At 44.1% G+C, this 18,849-nt stretch overlaps 1 protein-coding gene across 4 annotated transcripts in view; it reads left to right on the top strand.

Annotated features, from left to right (window-relative positions):
- The window catches only part of LOC138761255 (coiled-coil domain-containing protein 60-like), a 176,645-nt gene extending 160,941 nt beyond the window's left edge, over window positions 1–15,704 (top strand). For 3 of the 4 annotated variants that reach the window (XM_069933098.1, XM_069933099.1, XM_069933097.1), the window contains 5 exons: window positions 260–355; window positions 3,957–4,097; window positions 5,408–5,542; window positions 11,025–11,214; window positions 15,508–15,704. In XM_069933098.1, the coding sequence (XP_069789199.1) occupies window positions 260–355; window positions 3,957–4,097; window positions 5,408–5,542; window positions 11,025–11,214; window positions 15,508–15,615 (670 nt within the window). In that variant the 3' untranslated portion in view covers window positions 15,616–15,704. The remainder of the gene's footprint in view (window positions 1–259; window positions 356–3,956; window positions 4,098–5,407; window positions 5,543–11,024; window positions 11,215–15,507) is intronic. The other variant, XM_069933100.1, reaches the window with a different exon arrangement.
- Window positions 15,705–18,849: the final 3,145 nt, after the last annotated feature.

Here is an 18,849-nt window from a genome sequence, read left to right as displayed (position 1 = left end):
ATTAGACAAAGGTTTACTGCGTTTTCAGATCCTTCCTAAACTGTACTGAACGGAATTGTACACCATACTCCAGTTATAACCCAACCAGAGTTATGTAAAGCCTCGGTTCTTTAGTTTTCTCTGCCCCAGATTCCTGCAACGAGACCTTCCATTCTAAATATCTACTTCTAATTGAACTGGATGTACATTTATGTGCCATTTTGATACATCAATAAAGAATATTGGCTCCTTATAATGAACATTAATTTTCTGTCCTTAGTTCCATAGCTGTCAGGAGTAACGGAAAAGTGAGCCCACAGGCCAGTTACAATATGGAACTGCAAGCTGATGTCAATAGATTAAAGAGGCATAAAAGGTATTTTCCAAATTATTGCGAAGTATGTCTGCAGTCCAAGTTTGTTTGGTTACAGAATATAACACTGAACAACAAAGATTTTGCTTCCTGAACATTTTTTGGGTGTATTTTATGAACTTTGGGTTGCTGCTCAGGAAAACCAGCTCGAAATTTTCCTATCACGTACAGTTTTTTGTTATATCTAAACTCTTAATATAACATTGTGATTTCCTGTCATTTCTTAACTATATATTGCCCAGAAAGCAAGCTCTTTTAGTCAGTCCAAGCATGCCTGAACATGCACTCAATGCTGGTGCTATGCAAATATGGTCTTGGGCCTGGGCATGCTTGGAAGACATTTAAAGATGTTGTTGAGAATTTTCTTTCGCAACTACAGAGCACCAAAGTACATCCAGCTGGTAGAAAACATGCTTCAAGCATATAAAGCTGTTATGCTTGTTCTTTCAAGAAGAACGACTTTGTGGGTTTAACACTTAACCGACTTTATTTTCCTTGAGCTGCTTCAACCAACTTCCAACGACAACCCCCATGAGCTGTCACTTCTGGTTTTCCGTCCAACCGCGCAAAATTGCTTGCTGAGAAAGATAGTTCTTACTTACGTGCATAATATCGCAAAAACCATGAAATACAAAATGTCATTCAAAATTCATTTTTCTGCATTTACACTTGGGCTTCTTCCCTGCCGATCTTAGTGAAGTCAGTGATGAACGTGGTGAAAGGTTTCACCCGGACATTGTGACCATGGAAAAGTGATATCAAGTCAGCTGAAATCCATCAATGCTGGCCAACTATTATTGGACATTGACACGATAGGCATCAGATGCTGAGTACAAATGAAAATCAGTGGCAAAGCATTTTTAGGTCAGTTGAACAAACATAATGTGTCAGTATCATGATGTGATTAAACGTGCTAAATTCAATAAACGTTTATTTAATTTTTCTGCAACTTCCTATGTGATACAGCAAATCTGAAATTATCTTTGTGTTCAGCTAGAAGATGTCCATCATAATCCCCCATTTTTATCAGGAAGCAAACCTTTGGAAAAATGGGTTATCCAGTGTAATTAGTGTTTGATGTAATTTGGTATTAGAAGAGGGCCTGAATCTTCATGGGTATGATCAGCCACAACCACCCAACACTTCTCTATCAGCTGTGAGTTGTATTGTAGGCAATTTTAAGTAGCAAGCTAGAATGCCAATGAAATGTCTTAATGGGCACATCACGTGCCATAAAAATGATGCAGAGGAAATTGGCAACATAGAATAGGAGCTAGATTAGTTAATGAGCTAGCCATACATTGATCCCAAATGGCAATTCCTTCTTTAATTAAGGGTTTTTTTAAAAACAGATGGTCCTTTACTAAATGAAGGACCCCTTTTTTAAAAATGGGGTTCCCATATTAAGTGGCTGACTGTGCAAAAGCCATATATTGTCCAGATGATCACATAGGTTTATGTTGGACGGCTACATCCCCCATCCAAAATAAATGATAGTAGGTTAATTAGCCACTATAACTAATCCCTGGTGCAGACGGTTGTCTAAAGGGTCAAAGAAGAGATGATGGACATATGAAAGTGATATAAGGAAGGTCGAGGGGGAGTTAGATCGACTGGATAGTTCTATGGGGAGGTGGCATAAAGCTGAGTCTCGTGTGTTGTGAGTAATTAAGATATTTAATCTCTCTGCAGGAGATGGCTGAGCATAGTATTTCCGTTATTTGTTGACAGGATAAATTGATAGCCTATGTGTCTGCCTTTTGTTTACACAGGCAGTTCACATAGATGTGTCAAAACATCTTTCAAATGAAAAAGAACAACATTAGATGAATGATATTTAATCCAAGAGCTGTTTAAAAACAAGGAGGCAAAAACTTACGGGAAAGAATTCTTGGTACTGGCTGAAATTACTAAATGACGTGGTGAGGTGTAGTGTGTTGTAGGGGTTTGGAGAGGTAAGAATGATGTTTGACTTAATGCTGAGTTGTTGGGGCAATAGGTCATTATAGAAGAGGCCAATTGTAAAAGAGTGTACAGGTAGCAGAGGTGTTGACAAGGTGAAACTTGCATTGGATAGAGACTTGGGAGTTGGACATGGGGGAAATTATGTACTTTCCCCAGGTCCCTCCCTAGCAGTTAGTACAACGCCAACAACCTACATTCAACTCTGGTGCTGTCTGTAAGGAGTTTGTGCATTTTACCTGTGTCTGCATGGGTTTCCTCTGTGTGCTCTGATTTCCTTACACCCTTTAAAAAAGTATGGGGCTGTAGGTTAATTGGGGTATTTGGGAGGCATGGGTTTGTAGGCTGAAAAAGCCATGCACAGCTCCATGTATTCCCAGTGTTTCTGCCCTTTAGCTTAGAGTCTGTGAACCTGAAGCAGAAAGAAGGATCATCCCAAATTTAATTTCTAACCTCCAGTGGGTTGTTTATAGAACAGAGAACATTAAACCACAGGCCCTTCAGCCCATGACATTTTGCTGACCTTCCATCAGATGCTAATCCAGTCAAGCTCCTTTGCCCAATGGGATATGGAAGGTAAGTCTACCCAGATTTACTTACAGACAGTAACATTATTGGGGACATCAGGCTTGACCTTTTACACTCAACGTTCTTGCACTCTTTCACACACCACAGCCTGGTCAATCTAACCACTGATTTTTCCCTTCCCAAATGCCCTGAATCTCAGTTTCAGAGATGGCTCAGAGATCCAGAGTACAAATATGTACAGGTCACCTTTGAGTGGATTTTTGTGGCCAATAAAATTAGGTACACTCTAATGGTATGAACCCCTCCCGAATGTTTCTCCACTGGTACCCTGATCATACCTTCCATGCAGCTCCTTACCTTTGTGACTCTGGGTTTCATCTCCATCCCCAAAAAATTGGAATTTAATGCATCGCTGTCAAATTATTGTGTCCGTTATTGTGTGCTTAATAAAGAGTCAAGTCGCCGGGTGTGGTAAACCAAAGACTTTACTGAACACAACCAATCATGATCAACAGAGTAGAGAGAGAGATCCCACAGCATGGGGACTACACATTGTACACCAATGTCACGAAGGATTCATTTGCCTCACCCTCAAACAACTTTTTAGTTTAGGAGTTGCATAAGTGCACTCCGTAAAAAGTTCTCAGGCAATTCTAAGCAGCAAGTTAGAATGCCGATGAAATGTCTTGATGGGCACACTACGTGCCATAAAAATAATGCTCAGTGCAGTGAGCAAGTTTGGATGCTGAAAGACCAGCGGAGAAGAACAGGTGGCATTTCTGGTCACCAACAGATCAATGCATGGGTGTAAAATTCTTAACAGCTCAAACTTAAAGTAGTCAGATTCATGGAACAAGGATGAAGATGAATGCTCTGGTCTATGAGCTGAATGCAAAAATTACAATCTAGCTGGTTTCTGTCGATCAAAAGCAGGATGAAAGCTGTGCACGGTTTTTTCCATTAGTTTTATGTACCTATTTGTCATATTTCAACAGTTCTGAGTGTGTGCAATGTTGCCAGGTGTTGCTGACTGACAGCATCATTTTTCTGATCGAGTGCTGCGCCCTTGGACTGAATGCAACAATGTTAACAACTTTTCATTTCTCACTTGGAGCTCCCCTTCAGGACAAATTTCAGAAATCAGTCAGTTCTCTGCCAGCAAATCCTCCCTCTCTCAGGAGATGCATTCAAAATTCATCGAGGTATCAGATGAAGCAGCCTTGTGTCTCCATGACAACCTGGAAGCCTTGGAAAAGTGCGTGTATCATTTCTTATTTCAATGCTGAAATAGACTTTGTTATGATGTAGTTTTGAATTTAATATGTGGTATATTAAATCCTTGGTGGATTCTATTTTAATTTCTGTATTTAACAGTGCACAATGTGCTAGAACCTGGTGCTGTCTCTGTTCATTTGTAGTTTGGGTTTTGAATGGGATGCTTGAAAATTTCTAGTTTACCTGCATCTGACATTTTGTCATTGAGTTTTGCAGAACAGAAACAGGCCCTTTGGCCCATCGTGTCCATGCCAACAAAATTGTAAACCTAAGCTCATCCCTTTCAATTTGTCCTGTATCCTTCCAAACCTTTCCTATCCATATTCTTGTCAAAACTGAAATTATAATGGTTTCCTTTCTCCTTAATACGAGGCTTCATTTACCTACTTATCAATTTGTTTTATTAAATGTGGTGATATGTTTCCTCCATTGTATATAGTTATCATTATCGGTTGTATATTGAGCTAGCCCGCCCACAGATGACTCATACCCTATGACTCCTCTCCCGTGGTCCTGGGCCATAAAGATCAAGCCACCTTTCCCTTGCTGCCATTCCTATCCTGGGGATCCAGGCCAGCAAGGTTCTTCTGTGTATTAAACCCTATAGTTTCCTTAGCTTGTCTCTGTGGTTACTGATCGTGTCCTACACTAAAAATGATTGGCTCTCATCCAATTGTCCCACTTTCATCTCACACGAAGTTGAGATGAGTGTTTTTTGTCATACACATAAGTACAAAGTACAAATGCACTGAAATTCTTACTTGCTGCAGCCACACAGGTACATAGGATACCCTGATTGCAATAGCATAAATTAAGTTACCACAAAATGCCAAGAGAGAAGAAAAGAGAATAAATTACAGAAGGTAGCTATATAAATATTCACAGCTGCTATTAGTGCAAGAAAAAGGTAACAATTAAATGGTGCAGACTTATCTTTAGGTGGTAATCTATGGTTACTGTACTGGCAGAAGATGTCTGCAATAGATTTCCCCACAGTCCTCAAGTCCAGCAGCAGTGCTAGAGTATACAGGCATAACTCAGAATCCCTTCTTCAACATGGACAATGCACCGATCCCAAATTGGAACGAAGCAAAACCCCAAAATTCTAGCCTCTCCAGCTGAGGATCAGGTGCTACGAAGGGAAGAAGCCGGTATTCCTGGCTGTGTAGTGGACCATGCTGAGAATCAGGACGCAGAGGTTGGGTAGGGAGCCAAATGAGGGGATGAAACAAGATGGGAGGACATTCAGCTAATTCCTGATTAACTGAACTATTGGGACTCGGCTTACAGGAAACGCTGGGACACCAGCAAGCTCAAATTCCGTGCTCTGGACAGCATAACCAACTTTTACACGTACACTGAGGACATGCAGAGGTCACTTCAGGAATGCAAGGAAAATAAAACTGAAGGCTCTGAACAGACCTGGTGAGTGTCAGCTGCCATCTGAAATACCTATTTCTTTTGCAGCAGCAGTAACGTGGTTGAGAATTGAAAGAGGGAAACGGGAGCAGATATATGATCCAAAGAGGTGAGGTAGCCAAAGGTTATGAAACATGCATTTTTCCCTCGATCCCCAGTAAAGGAGGCCTAATGTGCAATTGATGACAGATGAAACAATCCTTGAGGTGGCTTCCCTCAGCTGGGGAGCAAGTCAAATGTTGGGACTGATGTGAAAGAGCTGAAATGGATATTTAGTGAGTATTGTTACGGCTTCAAAGGTTGAGTAATGTGGTAAACCACTATTATGCTATGATTGGCTGCTGCCGGCTGGACCTGCCTCCCGAGACCGATTCTACCCATAGCCCTTTGCATGCTCCCCATTCCACTCTGCCTTATTCAGTCAATGAGATTAAAGGCTGTTTCAGTCTATAGTTAATAAAAGCCTGATAGTTTCACAACTACATTCTTTTGTGATTATTGATGGTGCATCAATTTTATTAACTATATTTTTCAAAAGAAGCATGGAACAGTATCTGAAACCTGAGAAGCTCAACATCAACCCTCGATTGACAGATGCCCTGAACACATTCGATCTCTGGCTCCCTTGTTTTGAAGACTTCCTGGCATCGGCCGCAGATGTTATCACCATGGATGCTAACCGACTGAGATTTCTCTTCTTGCAAGTCGGGCCCCGAGTAGTCCCAATGATCATCAATGCCAGCTCATACCCAGCGGCTATAGAGATCCTGAAGTCCCCAGTATTGTAAAAAAGTAAATGAGGTCTAAGCCAAGCACCTCCTGGCCACCAGGAGAATCAAGCACCGAGTACCTGTGGGCCCTCCGGATCCTATTCAGAGAGTGCGACTGTAAGGCCATGACGGCCACCCTGAACACTGAGGCCCTCATCTGGAATGCTTATGTGGCCAGTGTCTGCTCCAGGTACATAAGGCAGGAATTCCTGAAACAAAAGGTACTTGATCAACAGAGAGTGGTTGAGCTGACAGAGACATTGAAGGTGGCCCTCCAAAACTCAGGTGATTACTCAGCCTCCACTTGGTTGCCACAGGCATCGCTCTCCTGGGATAAGGAATCGCCCTGCGCCACGAGCGACTGGTCGCCCACACCATCCCACTCCTCAAATGACTTGACCTTGGTTGCTGTTTCGGGTGATCTCCCTAATTGCTACTTCTGCGGGCAGGTTAAGCACCTGAGGAAACACTGCCCTGCCAAGGATGCGGTATGCGCTAGGTGCAGAAAAAAAGGGCATTATGCCAAAGTTTGCCAGTCCAAACCATCTATGAAACCTAGCAGCACCACATGTGGACAGTCGCAACTTAGGACAGCATGCCCAATTCCATCTCCTCTGCAAAGCAGTGATGCCATGTGCGACTCATGGGGGCTGCCATTTTGAACAGCACAGCAAACACCATCTTTCCAGGCATACAACACCATGAGGGTTAAGGACAACCATCTCGGGATTGTGAGCACCCATCAGACTCAGACAATGAGTCTACACTGGCTTCCATCACCCTGGGACACCACACAAACACGCCAGGTCCATGATGGATGTCCAGGTAAATGGGCGTGTTACCAACTGCTTATTCAATAGCAGGAGTACAGAAAGTTTTATCCACCCGATAATGCTAAGCACCTATCCCTTAAACTATGGCCCATCAAACACAAGATATCACTCGTGTCCAAATCACATATGCCAGCCATCCATGGGTCCTGTGTAGTGACCCTAACTGTTGGAGGCAATAGTTTACAAACATTTCATACTGCTCGTCATATCACAACTTTATGCCCCCTTGCTACTGGGGCTGGACTTCCAGTGCCAACTTCAGAAAGTTATATTTAAATTTGACCGGCCCCAACCCCCCACACCGTTTGCAACAAACAGTTCACAGATGGCCCTCTGCAAGTGACCTATGGCCTCTCAACTCTCCAGGTCGACCACCCCCCCCACCCCAACTGTTCGCCATCCTCACCCCCGACTGCAAGTCGGTGACCACTAGAATGAGATTGTACTATGTGGCAAACAAGGCGTTCATTAAGTCGGAGGTTTAGTGCTTGTTAGATCAAGGCATCATCGAGGCCAGTAATAGCCCTTGGAGGGCCCAGGTGGTTGTGGTAAAGAATGGGGAAAAGAATAGGATGGTCATAGATTACAGCCAGACCATCAGCCGGTAAATGCAGCATGAAGTGTACCCCCTTCCCCGCATGTCCGATATGGTCAACCATGCACAATATCAGGTATTCTCCACAACTGACCTGAAGTCGGTGTATCAATAGCTCCTGGTCCGTCAGTATACGGTACTCAAGGTGGATGGCTGCCTCTACCACTTTCTCCAAGTCCATTTTGGTGCCACAAACAAGGTCTCCATCTTCCAGTGGGAGATAAACTACATGGTGGACCACTATAAACTGCAAGCCACCTTCCCATACCTAGATAATCTAACCATCTGCGGCCATGACCAGCAAGATCACATTGCAGATCTCCATAAGTTCCTCCGGGCAGCAAAATGTCTGAATTTTATAATGAAGACAAATGTGTGTTCCGGACAGCACGACTAGCCCTCCTTGGCTGCGTGGTCGAGAATGGTGTCATTGGCCCCAACCCTGACTGCATGCGTCCGTTGTTGGAGCTACCTCTCCCACAGCACTGAAGAGATGCCTTGGGTTCTTCTAATATTACACTCAATGGGTTCCCAACTATGAGGACAAGATTCGCCCATTGGTTAAAGCCACTACGTTTCCCCTGCCTGCAGAAGCCCAAGCTGCATTCGACCATATCAAGGGACTAGGTAGTCATGCATGCCATAGACAAGTCCACATTGTTCCAAGTCGAGGGCAATGTACTCGACTTTCTCCTGGCTGCCACACTCAACCAAGTGGGCAGACTCGTCACCTTTTTCTCACACACTCTCCAGGGCCATGAAATTCACTATTCCTTCATCAAGGAGGCCCAGGCCACTGGAAACACTACCTTGCCAGAAAACTCTTCACTCTCTTTTCGGATCAGCAAGCAGTCGCATTCATGTTTAATAATAAGCAGGACAAAATCAAGAATGATGACATCCTCAGGTGGAGAATTGAACTGTCCACTTACAATTATGACATCCTCTACCGGCCTGGCAAACTTAACGAGCCCCCGGATTCTCCATCTCAGGGGACCTGTGCCAATGTCCAAATGGACAGGCTGCAGACCCTCCATAATAACCTTTGTCACCCCAGAATAACTAGGTTTTTCCATTTTATCAAAGTTCAGAAGCTACCATACTCTGTTGAAGAAGTCCGGACAATGACTAAAAACTGCCAGGTCTGCACTAAATGCAAAATGTAATTCTATCAACGGACAAGGTGCACCTGATTAAAACTACCTGCCCTTTCGAGTACCTAAGCATTAGTTCCTCCCCTCCTCCAACCAGAATGCTTACTTCCTTACAATCATCGACGAATACTCCCTTTTCCCTTTCACCATCCCGTGCCTGGACACAATCATAGCCACAGTTATCAAGACCCTCCCCAATACCTTCATGTTCTTTGGGAACCATGGCTTCATCCACAGTGATTGAGAGACCTCATTCATGAGTGATGAGCTGTGGCAGTACTAGCTGGCCAGGGCATCGCCATGAGCAGGACCACCAGCTACAACCCTAGAGGGAATGGGCAAGTGGAAAGGGAGCATGCCATGATCTGGAAAAACCACTGAGGTCATAGGGCCTCCCCGTCTCCCAATGGCAAGAAATCCTCCCAGACGTGCTCCATTCCGTCCAGTCACTTCTATGTATGACCACCAACAACACTTTTCATGAACGAATGTTTTCTTTCCTGAGGAAGACTGCGTCAGGGACTACACTGCCCTCCTGGTTTACCTCCCTAGGACTCATCTTGCTTCAAAAGCACACCAGGCAATGTAAGACTTACCCACTGGTTGAGAGGGTCCACCTCCTCCACCCTAACCCCCAGTATGCCTACATTGTCTTCCCTGAGTAGCATGAGGACACAGTTTTGATCTGGGATCTGGCACCATCAGGTGCCTCCTCTATCACCTATGACCACAAACAGACATTCCCCCTCCACTGCTACCTTAGGGGTCCCTGAGCCCGCAGCTGACCACTCTCCACCCCTGGCTACTGTTGTCACCAATGATGCACCAGCACCACAGTCCCTTATCCCCTCACCTGTCTCCCCCCCCAACCCCCCACCAACAAACTGTAACCAGTGATGACGGCCAAACCCCACAAGCTGCTCAGGGCGCTACGTCAGCACCCCAACCATTCACATCGTTCACTGCAGCAAATGAGACACCTGACAGATTGGATCTGTAAAATTTTCTCACCCCGCAGGACTCTTAAAAAGGAGGCGTGAATGTGGTAAACCACTATTATGCTATGATTGACTGCTGCTGGCTGGACACACCTCCAAAGATTAATCCTACCCATAGTCCCTTTGCATGCTCCCCATTCCACTCTGCCTCGATCAGTCAATGAGGTTGACTGCTGTTCCATTCTATAGTTAATAAAAGCCTAGCAGTTTCACAACTTGAATCTTTTGTGATTATTGATGGCTTTCTGCTTCAATCGTGCATTTTCATTATGGTGTCAAGTTGAGATGTAAGATGCAATACCACAGACAGTGTGAGTTCCCTGTCACAGTGTGAGTTCCTGTACAACAGGGAGTGTGAGTTCCCTGTCATAGCATGCAGTCCTATACCACAGATAGTGTGAGCTCCCGTCACAGCGTGCAGTCCTGTACCACAGGGAGTGCAAGTTCCCTGTCATAGTGTGAGGTCCTGTACCACAGGGAGTGTGAGTTCCCTGTCACAGTGTGAGGTCCTGTACCACAGGGAGTGCAAGTTCCCTGTCATAGTGTGAGTTCCCTGTCACAGCGTGCAGTCCTGTACCACAGGGAGTGCAAGTTCCCTGTCATAGTGTGAGGTCCTGTACCACAGGGAGTGTGAGTTCCCTGTCACTGTGTGAGGCCCTGTACCACAGACAGTGTGAGTTCCCTGTCACTGTGTGGGGTCCTGTACCACAGGCAGTGTGAGTTCCTTGCCACAGTGTGAGGTCCTGTACCACAGGCAGTGCGAGTTCCCTGCCACAGTGTGAGGTCCTGTTCCACAGGCAGTGCGAGTTCCCTGTCACAGTGTGGGGTCCTGTACAAATCAGTGAGTTCCCTCTCATAGGGTAAGGTCTTGTACCATAAACAATGTCTCCTCTATTATGTTGGGTCGATTTTTACTGCAGCCATTGCCCTGATGTTTTCAAAGTGCTTTGTTTTTGTAAACTAGTATCTCAAGAACCAATTCATGAAGTGAAGCTTTTGGAAGCAAAGCAAGGGCTAACATCACCTGTAGAACTGGAGGGATATCAGAGGGCCATCCTCTGTTAACCATTCTGTTTGAGTGTGCTCAGCATCTTTTTCAGTCGATCCACAAAAATCTTTCCCTTCCCTAATGTTTCAGGTTTTCCAGCTTGTTGTCCAGAGTTCCTCCAACAGTTCAAGGGAATCAGAAGATCAGCCAAGTCCTGCAAAGGCTGGAAAGTTTTGAGAAAAGACAGAACTTCAGAATTCGGCCACAACAGTTCTTCAGGGTGCTTCACGGTTTACAAAATTGGGAGCTGTGCTCTCCAGACATCAGCGCAGCTGTTGAGGTGAGGCCTGATGGAGCAATTAACGTCTAGGTATCGGGTCAAGTTTACCAAACTGAATTCCTGATTCTGTTTCTCTGTCCACTGATGCTGTCTCGACTGCTGGGTATTTCCACTATTTTCTGTATTTAATTCTGACAGTTGTCTCAAATCAGATTAGTAATGGACAGGTTAATGGTTCTACCAATAATCTTTCTGGTCTTCTTAGTAATCAGATTCACAAAGATTGGAGTTATTGGTGAGCCACTGTGATGCATCCTGAAGATTGTGTTTGATGCAGTTACAGTACACTGGTGATGAATCTGTGTACAATGGGCAGGTTTCCAGTTATGGTCATTGATCGGTCATTAATTATTTTCAAGATTCTTCAGTGTTGTAGCTGCTTTCATCAGTGAAAATGTCAACATGCTGGATATTTTTGATGATGGAGAAAATGTACAAGATTGGAAGTTGAGTCTGATGTCCTGGTCTTTAAGCTGAGGTACCTCTGTGACTGGCTAAGTTAACCTGCTGGCCATTGCTAACTTGTAAGCTGTTAATATAAGATCTCTTGATGCTGCTGAAGGCATTGAACGTCAAGAAGATTTACAAAAGCTGGCCTCACTTATATCCTCTTTCTAATTCCCTCCAGAAGGTGCAGGTGAGGTGCTGAGTAAAGAGTTAGACCAGAGGTTCTCAACCTTTTCCTTTCCACTCACATACCACTTTAAGTATTCCCTCTTGTGATTAGTAAGGGATTGCTGAAGGTGGTATGTGGGTGGAAAGAAAAAGGTTGAAAACCACTGTTTTAATCATACCTAATGGTTTCATAACTCTAAAGGAAATTGGCAATGACAATTTTTCTCAAGCAAAATATTTCAGTAGCAATTGGGTCTAGAACAGTGGTTCTCAACCTTCCCTTCTTACTCGCATACCACCTTCAGCAATCCCTTATTAATCATAGAGCACCAATGGCAGAGGGATTACTTAAGGTGGTGTGTGAGTGGAAGGAAAAAGGTTGAGAACCACTGATTTAGACCCAGCGATGGGATGCTGTATGATTCAGGGAAGAGCCTGCAGGTGCCTTTGTTTTTTGTTTTCCTTGGTGGTGAGGTCGCAGGTTTGGAAGGTGCTGTCAGGATAATAAGTGCAGGAGAGTTTGAGAATGATACGCACTGTGTTCCCAGGCCATCAGTGGGGAAGGGAATGAACATTTAGGTGTTTGATAGGGTTCCAGTCGAGCAGGCTGCCTGGTCCAGTATCTGTCAACTGTCTCAGCTGCATTCATCGATGAAAGTGGAAAGTATTCCAGCACACTCCAAACTTCTGTGCTGTAGGTAATGCAAAGGGTTAAAAGCTTTGCGTGTCTGGAGACAGGTCACTAATCATTGGTTCCCCAGCCTCTCAACTGTGCTTCAGATACCGCTATTTGTATGACTGTTCCACTTTAGTTTGGGCCCATGGGCCCCCTCTCAGCATGGCTGGTGGGGTCTTGGTGATGTCATTAAGATTTTCTCTCTTGTTAGAGATGGTCATTGCCTGGCACTTTTGTGCTATGTTTGCCAGTTGTCAGCCCTTGTCTACCCCTCCCTGAATCCACCCCAGGCCTTGCTGCTTGTGCCTTTTCATTAGCTGAGAAGTCGTGCAATCATGAATTAACATCGACACGTCTGACCTTGAATTGGAAGGAAGGTTGTTCATATAAACTGTTGATGATGTTTGTGCCTTGGACACTAAAGTGAGGAACATCTACAATGGTGCCCCAGAACTGAGATGATTAATAAGGTATCTGATTAGATTTTATCATATTTTCATTACTACCAGTATTACCCCAACATCAATGAAGAGGAACGAAAGCACGATGCACAACAACTGATTCCCCCACCAGACCACTTCAGAGGGACCTAGGAAGTAGGGTAAAGCATTCAGGGAGAACACCAGGACATGCTGCAGAGACTCTTGTAGAAGAGATGGCACAGCAGACTGTCCAACTTCCCCCCCCCCCCCCACCTCCACCAGAGATCCACTCCTATCCCCTCTCCACCACCACTACAGAGCCACTGGACCTGGCTGGGTTCTGAGTAGGTTTTCCTTATCCAGAGGGAGACATTCTCCAGTAACAGATGAACACGAGTCACTTTCTCATCAGGTTAGGGTGCATCAGTCCCACTATCTCCAGCTGGGGCTGGCACACTGTCAATCGTCAGAGAGCCTCGCGGTGACTCTCTGGCTCCAATAATCAACTCCTATCTGCTACACATTGGCAGCCTCCTGGCAAATAATAAGCTTCTCACATCAAGATGATCACCCTTTGTGTAATTACATCTGGTCAGGAATGACATGCTTACCCAACGGGTAATGTTTGGGAACCCACAAAGCCATGGACAGAATCTTTATTTCTAATCTATTTCAGATTTATTGTCAGAGTATATACATGATATCGCATACAACCCTGAGATTCCTTTTTCCTGTGGGCGAGGTAAAATTACCGCTAATTGGCTGTGCAAAAAAAAACTGTACACAGCATAAACATGTAATAAAGAACTGTAAACAAATAAACAAACTGCAATACAGAGAGAACAAAAAGAAAATCAATGAAGTGCACAAGAGTCCTTAAATGAGTCTCTGATTGAGTTTGTTGTTGTGGAGCCTGATGGTAGAGCTTAGCAGCTGTTTCTGAACCTGGTAGTGCATGTCTTGTGGTACCTATACCTCTTTCCTAATGGCAGCAGCTGGAACAGAGCATGTGCTGGGTGGTGTGGATCCTTGATGATTGCTGCTGCTCTCCAATGGCAGCATTTCCCATAGATGTACTCAATAGTTTTGCCTGTGATGACCTGGGCTTTGTCCAGTACCTTTTGGAGGGCTTTATGCTCAGGGCTATTGGTGTTCCCATAGCAGACCATGATGCAGCCAGTTAGCACACTTTCCATCACACCTTTGTAGAAATTTTCCTGTGTTTCTGGTGTCATATCAAACCTCCGCAAACTCCCGAGGAAGTAGAGGCGCTGACATGCTTTCTTCACAATGCGATTGATGTGTTGGATCCAAGAAAGATCCTCCAAGATAGTGACCCCCAAGAACTTCAATGTGCTCACCCTCTCCACCTCTGATCCCCCCCAATGATCACTGGATTGTATACCTCTGGCTTTCCTTCCCTGAACTCAACAATCAGCTCCTTAGTTTTGGTGATATTGAGTGCAAGGTTGTTGTTGGTGCACCATTCAGCCAAGTTTTCAATCTCCCTCCTGTATGTTGACTCGTCTCCTGCCTTTATAAAACCCACAACCGTGGGATCATCAGCAAGTTTGTAGATGGTGCTGTTGTTGTACCGAGCTACACCATCATGGGTGTAAAGTGAGTAGAGAAGAGGGCTACCAGCCCTGTGGTGCTCTGGTACTGATGGAGATTGTGAAGATTTAACTCTAAGATCCAAGTAAACATAAAGAGACATTTTGTTTTACACTAAATTTACAAAGATCCTTTACAAAAAGCAATGACCTTTTTTGCAATTCAACATTTAAATGTGTACATAAAATATCTTTATTTGGTATTTTTAAATTAACTGATTTTAATTTGTGACCATAAATTAGTGCATTTAGACCAGCCATTCTCAATTTTTTTATGGCGATGGGCCCCCTTCCCTGAGAAGCAGTCAGGATTAGTTGGTTTCTTTAGTACTACACTCCTACTGATGTCAAAAAACACATAAATAACGTTTTATGATTTTAGTCTGTGGCCCCTGTGGAGAATGTCTGATTTAGATCTACCAACAGAGAAAAATATCCCTTTGTGTATGTTTGTACAACAATCGTCTCATCAGTAACATTTGCTACTGCTCGCCTCCACCATCAGGCTTCTCAACAATAAAGTCAATCAGGGACTCATTTCAGGACTCTTGTGTTTTATTGCTTCTTTTCCCCTCTTTGTATTGCACAGTTTGTTTACGTGTATACAGTTTTTTTTTGCACTACCAATAAGTGGTAATTCTGCTTGGCCTGAAGGAAAAAGAACCTCGGGGTTGTATGTGATGTCACATATGTACTTGGGCAATAAATCTGAAATCTGAATCACTCCAGAAGCAAAATACTGAAAACCTGAAAAGAAAACACAGAATGCTGGAAATACTCAGCAGGTCAGGTAGCATCTGGAGAGAGACAAACTGAGCTAATGTTACAGGTCAATTATCTTAAATCATTGAAGAGACTTTACCATAAATACTGCCTGTTAAGTATTTCCAGCACCCCTATTTCAATTTCCGTTTCAGTGTGGCTGCATTCATGCTGAAGCCAATCCGTCATGTGGTTCTCTCCACAGTTTGTGCAAGTAAAGGTGATTCAGATGCCTGCAGAGGATTATGACAGTTGGCTTTGGTCGAAGTTGGACTTACCCAAGAGGATACAGAGTGCACCAACCATAAGGTGAAAATCACAGGAGGAAGATGGAATGAGTTGTTGCATGGTAACCTCTGGAAATGTTCAATACCTTTCTCATTAAACTGGACTGAAAATCACCATGAATGATATCGATGTGCACAATTGAGATTTATTTATCTCCTATTTTGAAAAATCTATTAAACGGGCCAGTTAAGCTATATTATTATACAAAGCAAATGCTCATAAGCATTAAGCAGACCAATTTCATTTTTCCCTCTTTATTCTGATAATTTTTCAATCATTACCTGAATATGTACGAGTTAAAGAGGTAATTCTGTTATTTTGATATGTGATTCCTTCCATTTGAAAACTAATGGTAATGATACTGCCTTGGGGTATAACACACTTAATTTGAAGAATTATTCATGTGGAAAAATCAGTCTAAACTGTTGGATATTTGTATGTCCCATATTTGACAGCATATAGCACATAAGACCTCCCCACCCCCCTTTTTAGTGTGAAATTTTATAAAAAATGTGTTTGTGTATTTATGAGTACCCAGTAAGTTGGCTCCTGCAAGGCCCCTTGTAGATAATGCATGTGGGTATGCCTTCACTTACCTCAATGAAAACCCTCCATCCTTGTATGGCCGAGAGGCTGCAGCCTCCTTGCACATGAGCAACAACAGTGACACATCCTCCTGCCTGCTGCACGCCAAGGCTCAGCCCACTAACCCCCCCCAACCATGGAAACGTCAATTGATTGATAGGCGCACCAGGACCCACGGTCACGGGAGGGAGAGAAGCTGGTCACCAGAGCAATGGGCAGGGCCCGCTGTCACAGGGAGCAGGTGATCAATTGCTTGCTTTGAGGGAAGAACTTTGAGTCTTTGTTCGACATTCATTGCAGGCTGCTCACTCACTGCCACCCTCCCCCACAGCTCATTCAATTTGCTTGGGGGCCGTGCTTGTCAAACAGAGGCTCAGTGTGGAGCCTGATCATTGAGGACCTGCGCTCCCCTCAAAGCAAGCAATCGATTGTACCATCAGCGTGTAGTACAAACACAGCCATTGAGCTGCTGGTGGGGGCCACTGCAGTCAACCTTCTTTCGGGAGAAGTGAGTGGCAGCAGCCGTGGCTCTAGAAAGCATGGGCCGCCCATGGGAAGGTGGTCCGCGAAGTTATGAGCCTGCTTCCTGGACAGCTGCAGCACCTCCACGGGCTTCTTGAAGCTGGGCAAGTAGTTTGAGCGCTTTGTATTTAAGTGCTCGAAATGGCGGCACCAAAATGTCATTTTCGCATATAGGACCCAGGGTGGTTTTTGAGCCAAATTTTTTGGAAAAAAAATGGGGGGGGGCCTATATGCTGTCAAATACAGTACTTGTTTTGTGCCCCTTTCTACCTTCCCCAGCTTTCTATTTAATTGAGATGGGTATTGTCACTGATTCTGTCAACGATCCTCCTGCTCATTTGAGCTCATATAATGGGTGCTCCCCTACTTACGATGGTCTGACTTACGATTTTTCAAAGTCACGATGGTTCGAATCCATACTTTAAATTTTGAATTCCAATCTGTCCCCACGCTTGCGATATGCGGTACGCTCCTCTCTCGCAATGCTAGGTGATGCTGGGCTCAACCACGCTTGCAGTCTCTGTAGCAATCACGCAAACAAGTGAAATTGATGAGCCTGTCGCTTTAGCATCCCCACCGTCCAGCAATTAATTTTAGTTCAATGCTTCAAACATTCTTCATGCCCAGTGTGGTTTCAGATGTGTACGTTCAGGTATTCAAATTTTAATTATAAAAAAATTGTAAGTGCACTATTCTTTCTCAACTTGCGATGGGTTTGCCAGAATGTGACCCCATTGTAAGTTGAGGAGCGCCTGTACACGTGTCAAAGTTATAAAGGAGTGCATTTCCTTAAAAAAACAGTCTGTAGAACGAACGAATGGCAATTAGCAACCCATTACAATGTGTATGGGAATGAATGAATGGCAAATCATGCCAGCCATATTTCCCTATTGACACATTCTTGAGTGGATGGCCCGTCACCACATCCATCTCACTTGGCATGATGTGGTCCTTACCAAAATCTTGCAATGAATTAAAATAATCTCTGATGGCCTCTGAGTCTGTGAGCAGTATTTTGGGCCCCATATCTAAGGAGGGGTGTGCTGGCAATGGAGAGGTCCAGAGGAGCTTTATGAGAGTGATCCTGCGGATGTGAGGGTTAATGTACGAGGATCATTTTATGTCACTGGTCCTGTATTTGCTGGAGTTTAGAAAGATTGTGGGGGGGGGGGGGTGGGGAGGTGGAAATCTTATCAAGATGTACTGAATACCGTAAGGGCTAGAGCAGATGTGAAGATGTTTCCAGTAATGGGAGAGTCCAGCCTCAGAATAAAAGGATGTCCCTTTAGAACAAAGATGAGGAGATGTTTCTTCAGCCAGAGGGTGGTGAATTTGTGGTCACAGACGGCTGTGGAGGACAAGTCATCGGGTACACTTAAAGCATAGGATGATAGGTTCTTGATCAGTAAGGGTGTCAAACTTTATGGGGACAATGCAGGAGAATGGTTAGAATGGCAAAGCAGATTCTGAGCTGAACAGTATTTGATTTCTTGATCAAGGGAAGGTAATTGAAGGTCAAAAATTAAATGGTTTGTTAGTTTTTAGCAATTCTCCTTTGGTCATGCTGTTGTCAGTCTCAAATGCCTGAACATGATTGAACACGAGGCTTTCCTATTGTATTGTTCATGTTAATGGCAGCCAAGTTTGAAACAAGCAAGATTGTCATTGTTAGTTACTACTGACAGAGTAGAAAATCACTTATGGTAATAACAAGGGAACATTCTCTACCTTCTCTGCCAGGGACGCAAATTATTGATATTGTTCCTTGAGTTTTAATCAAATATCTTCAGAAGTAAATTAAGTGAGTAATTTCACATCTCACTGTCACATGCTCTCTCTTCGTGAGATTTCTCCCCCCCCCCCTCTCTCTCTTCTCCCTCCTTCCTCACTCCCTATCTTGCTCTCTCTCTCTCTCTTTGTCTCCATCTCAACCCCACCCCCCTTCCTAGTCTGAGCCATGCAGAAGCAGTGAGAGTGGAGGGGTATCCCAGTACCAGCATGGCTGTCTCCACTTTGATTAGGAAGGAAATATATTTTGAAGAAACCTAAATGCTATTGATGCTGGGAATCTGAAATAAAAAATCACTTCAGATAAAGGGTCTTCCATTTGCATGGCTGATTCTGTTTCTCTCTCAACAGATGCTGCCTGAAC

This window comes from Narcine bancroftii, chromosome 4 (genome assembly GCF_036971445.1).
Source record: "Narcine bancroftii isolate sNarBan1 chromosome 4, sNarBan1.hap1, whole genome shotgun sequence".
Lineage (NCBI taxonomy): Eukaryota > Metazoa > Chordata > Chondrichthyes > Torpediniformes > Narcinidae > Narcine > Narcine bancroftii.
This window is presented reverse-complemented; position numbering and strand designations above follow the sequence as displayed.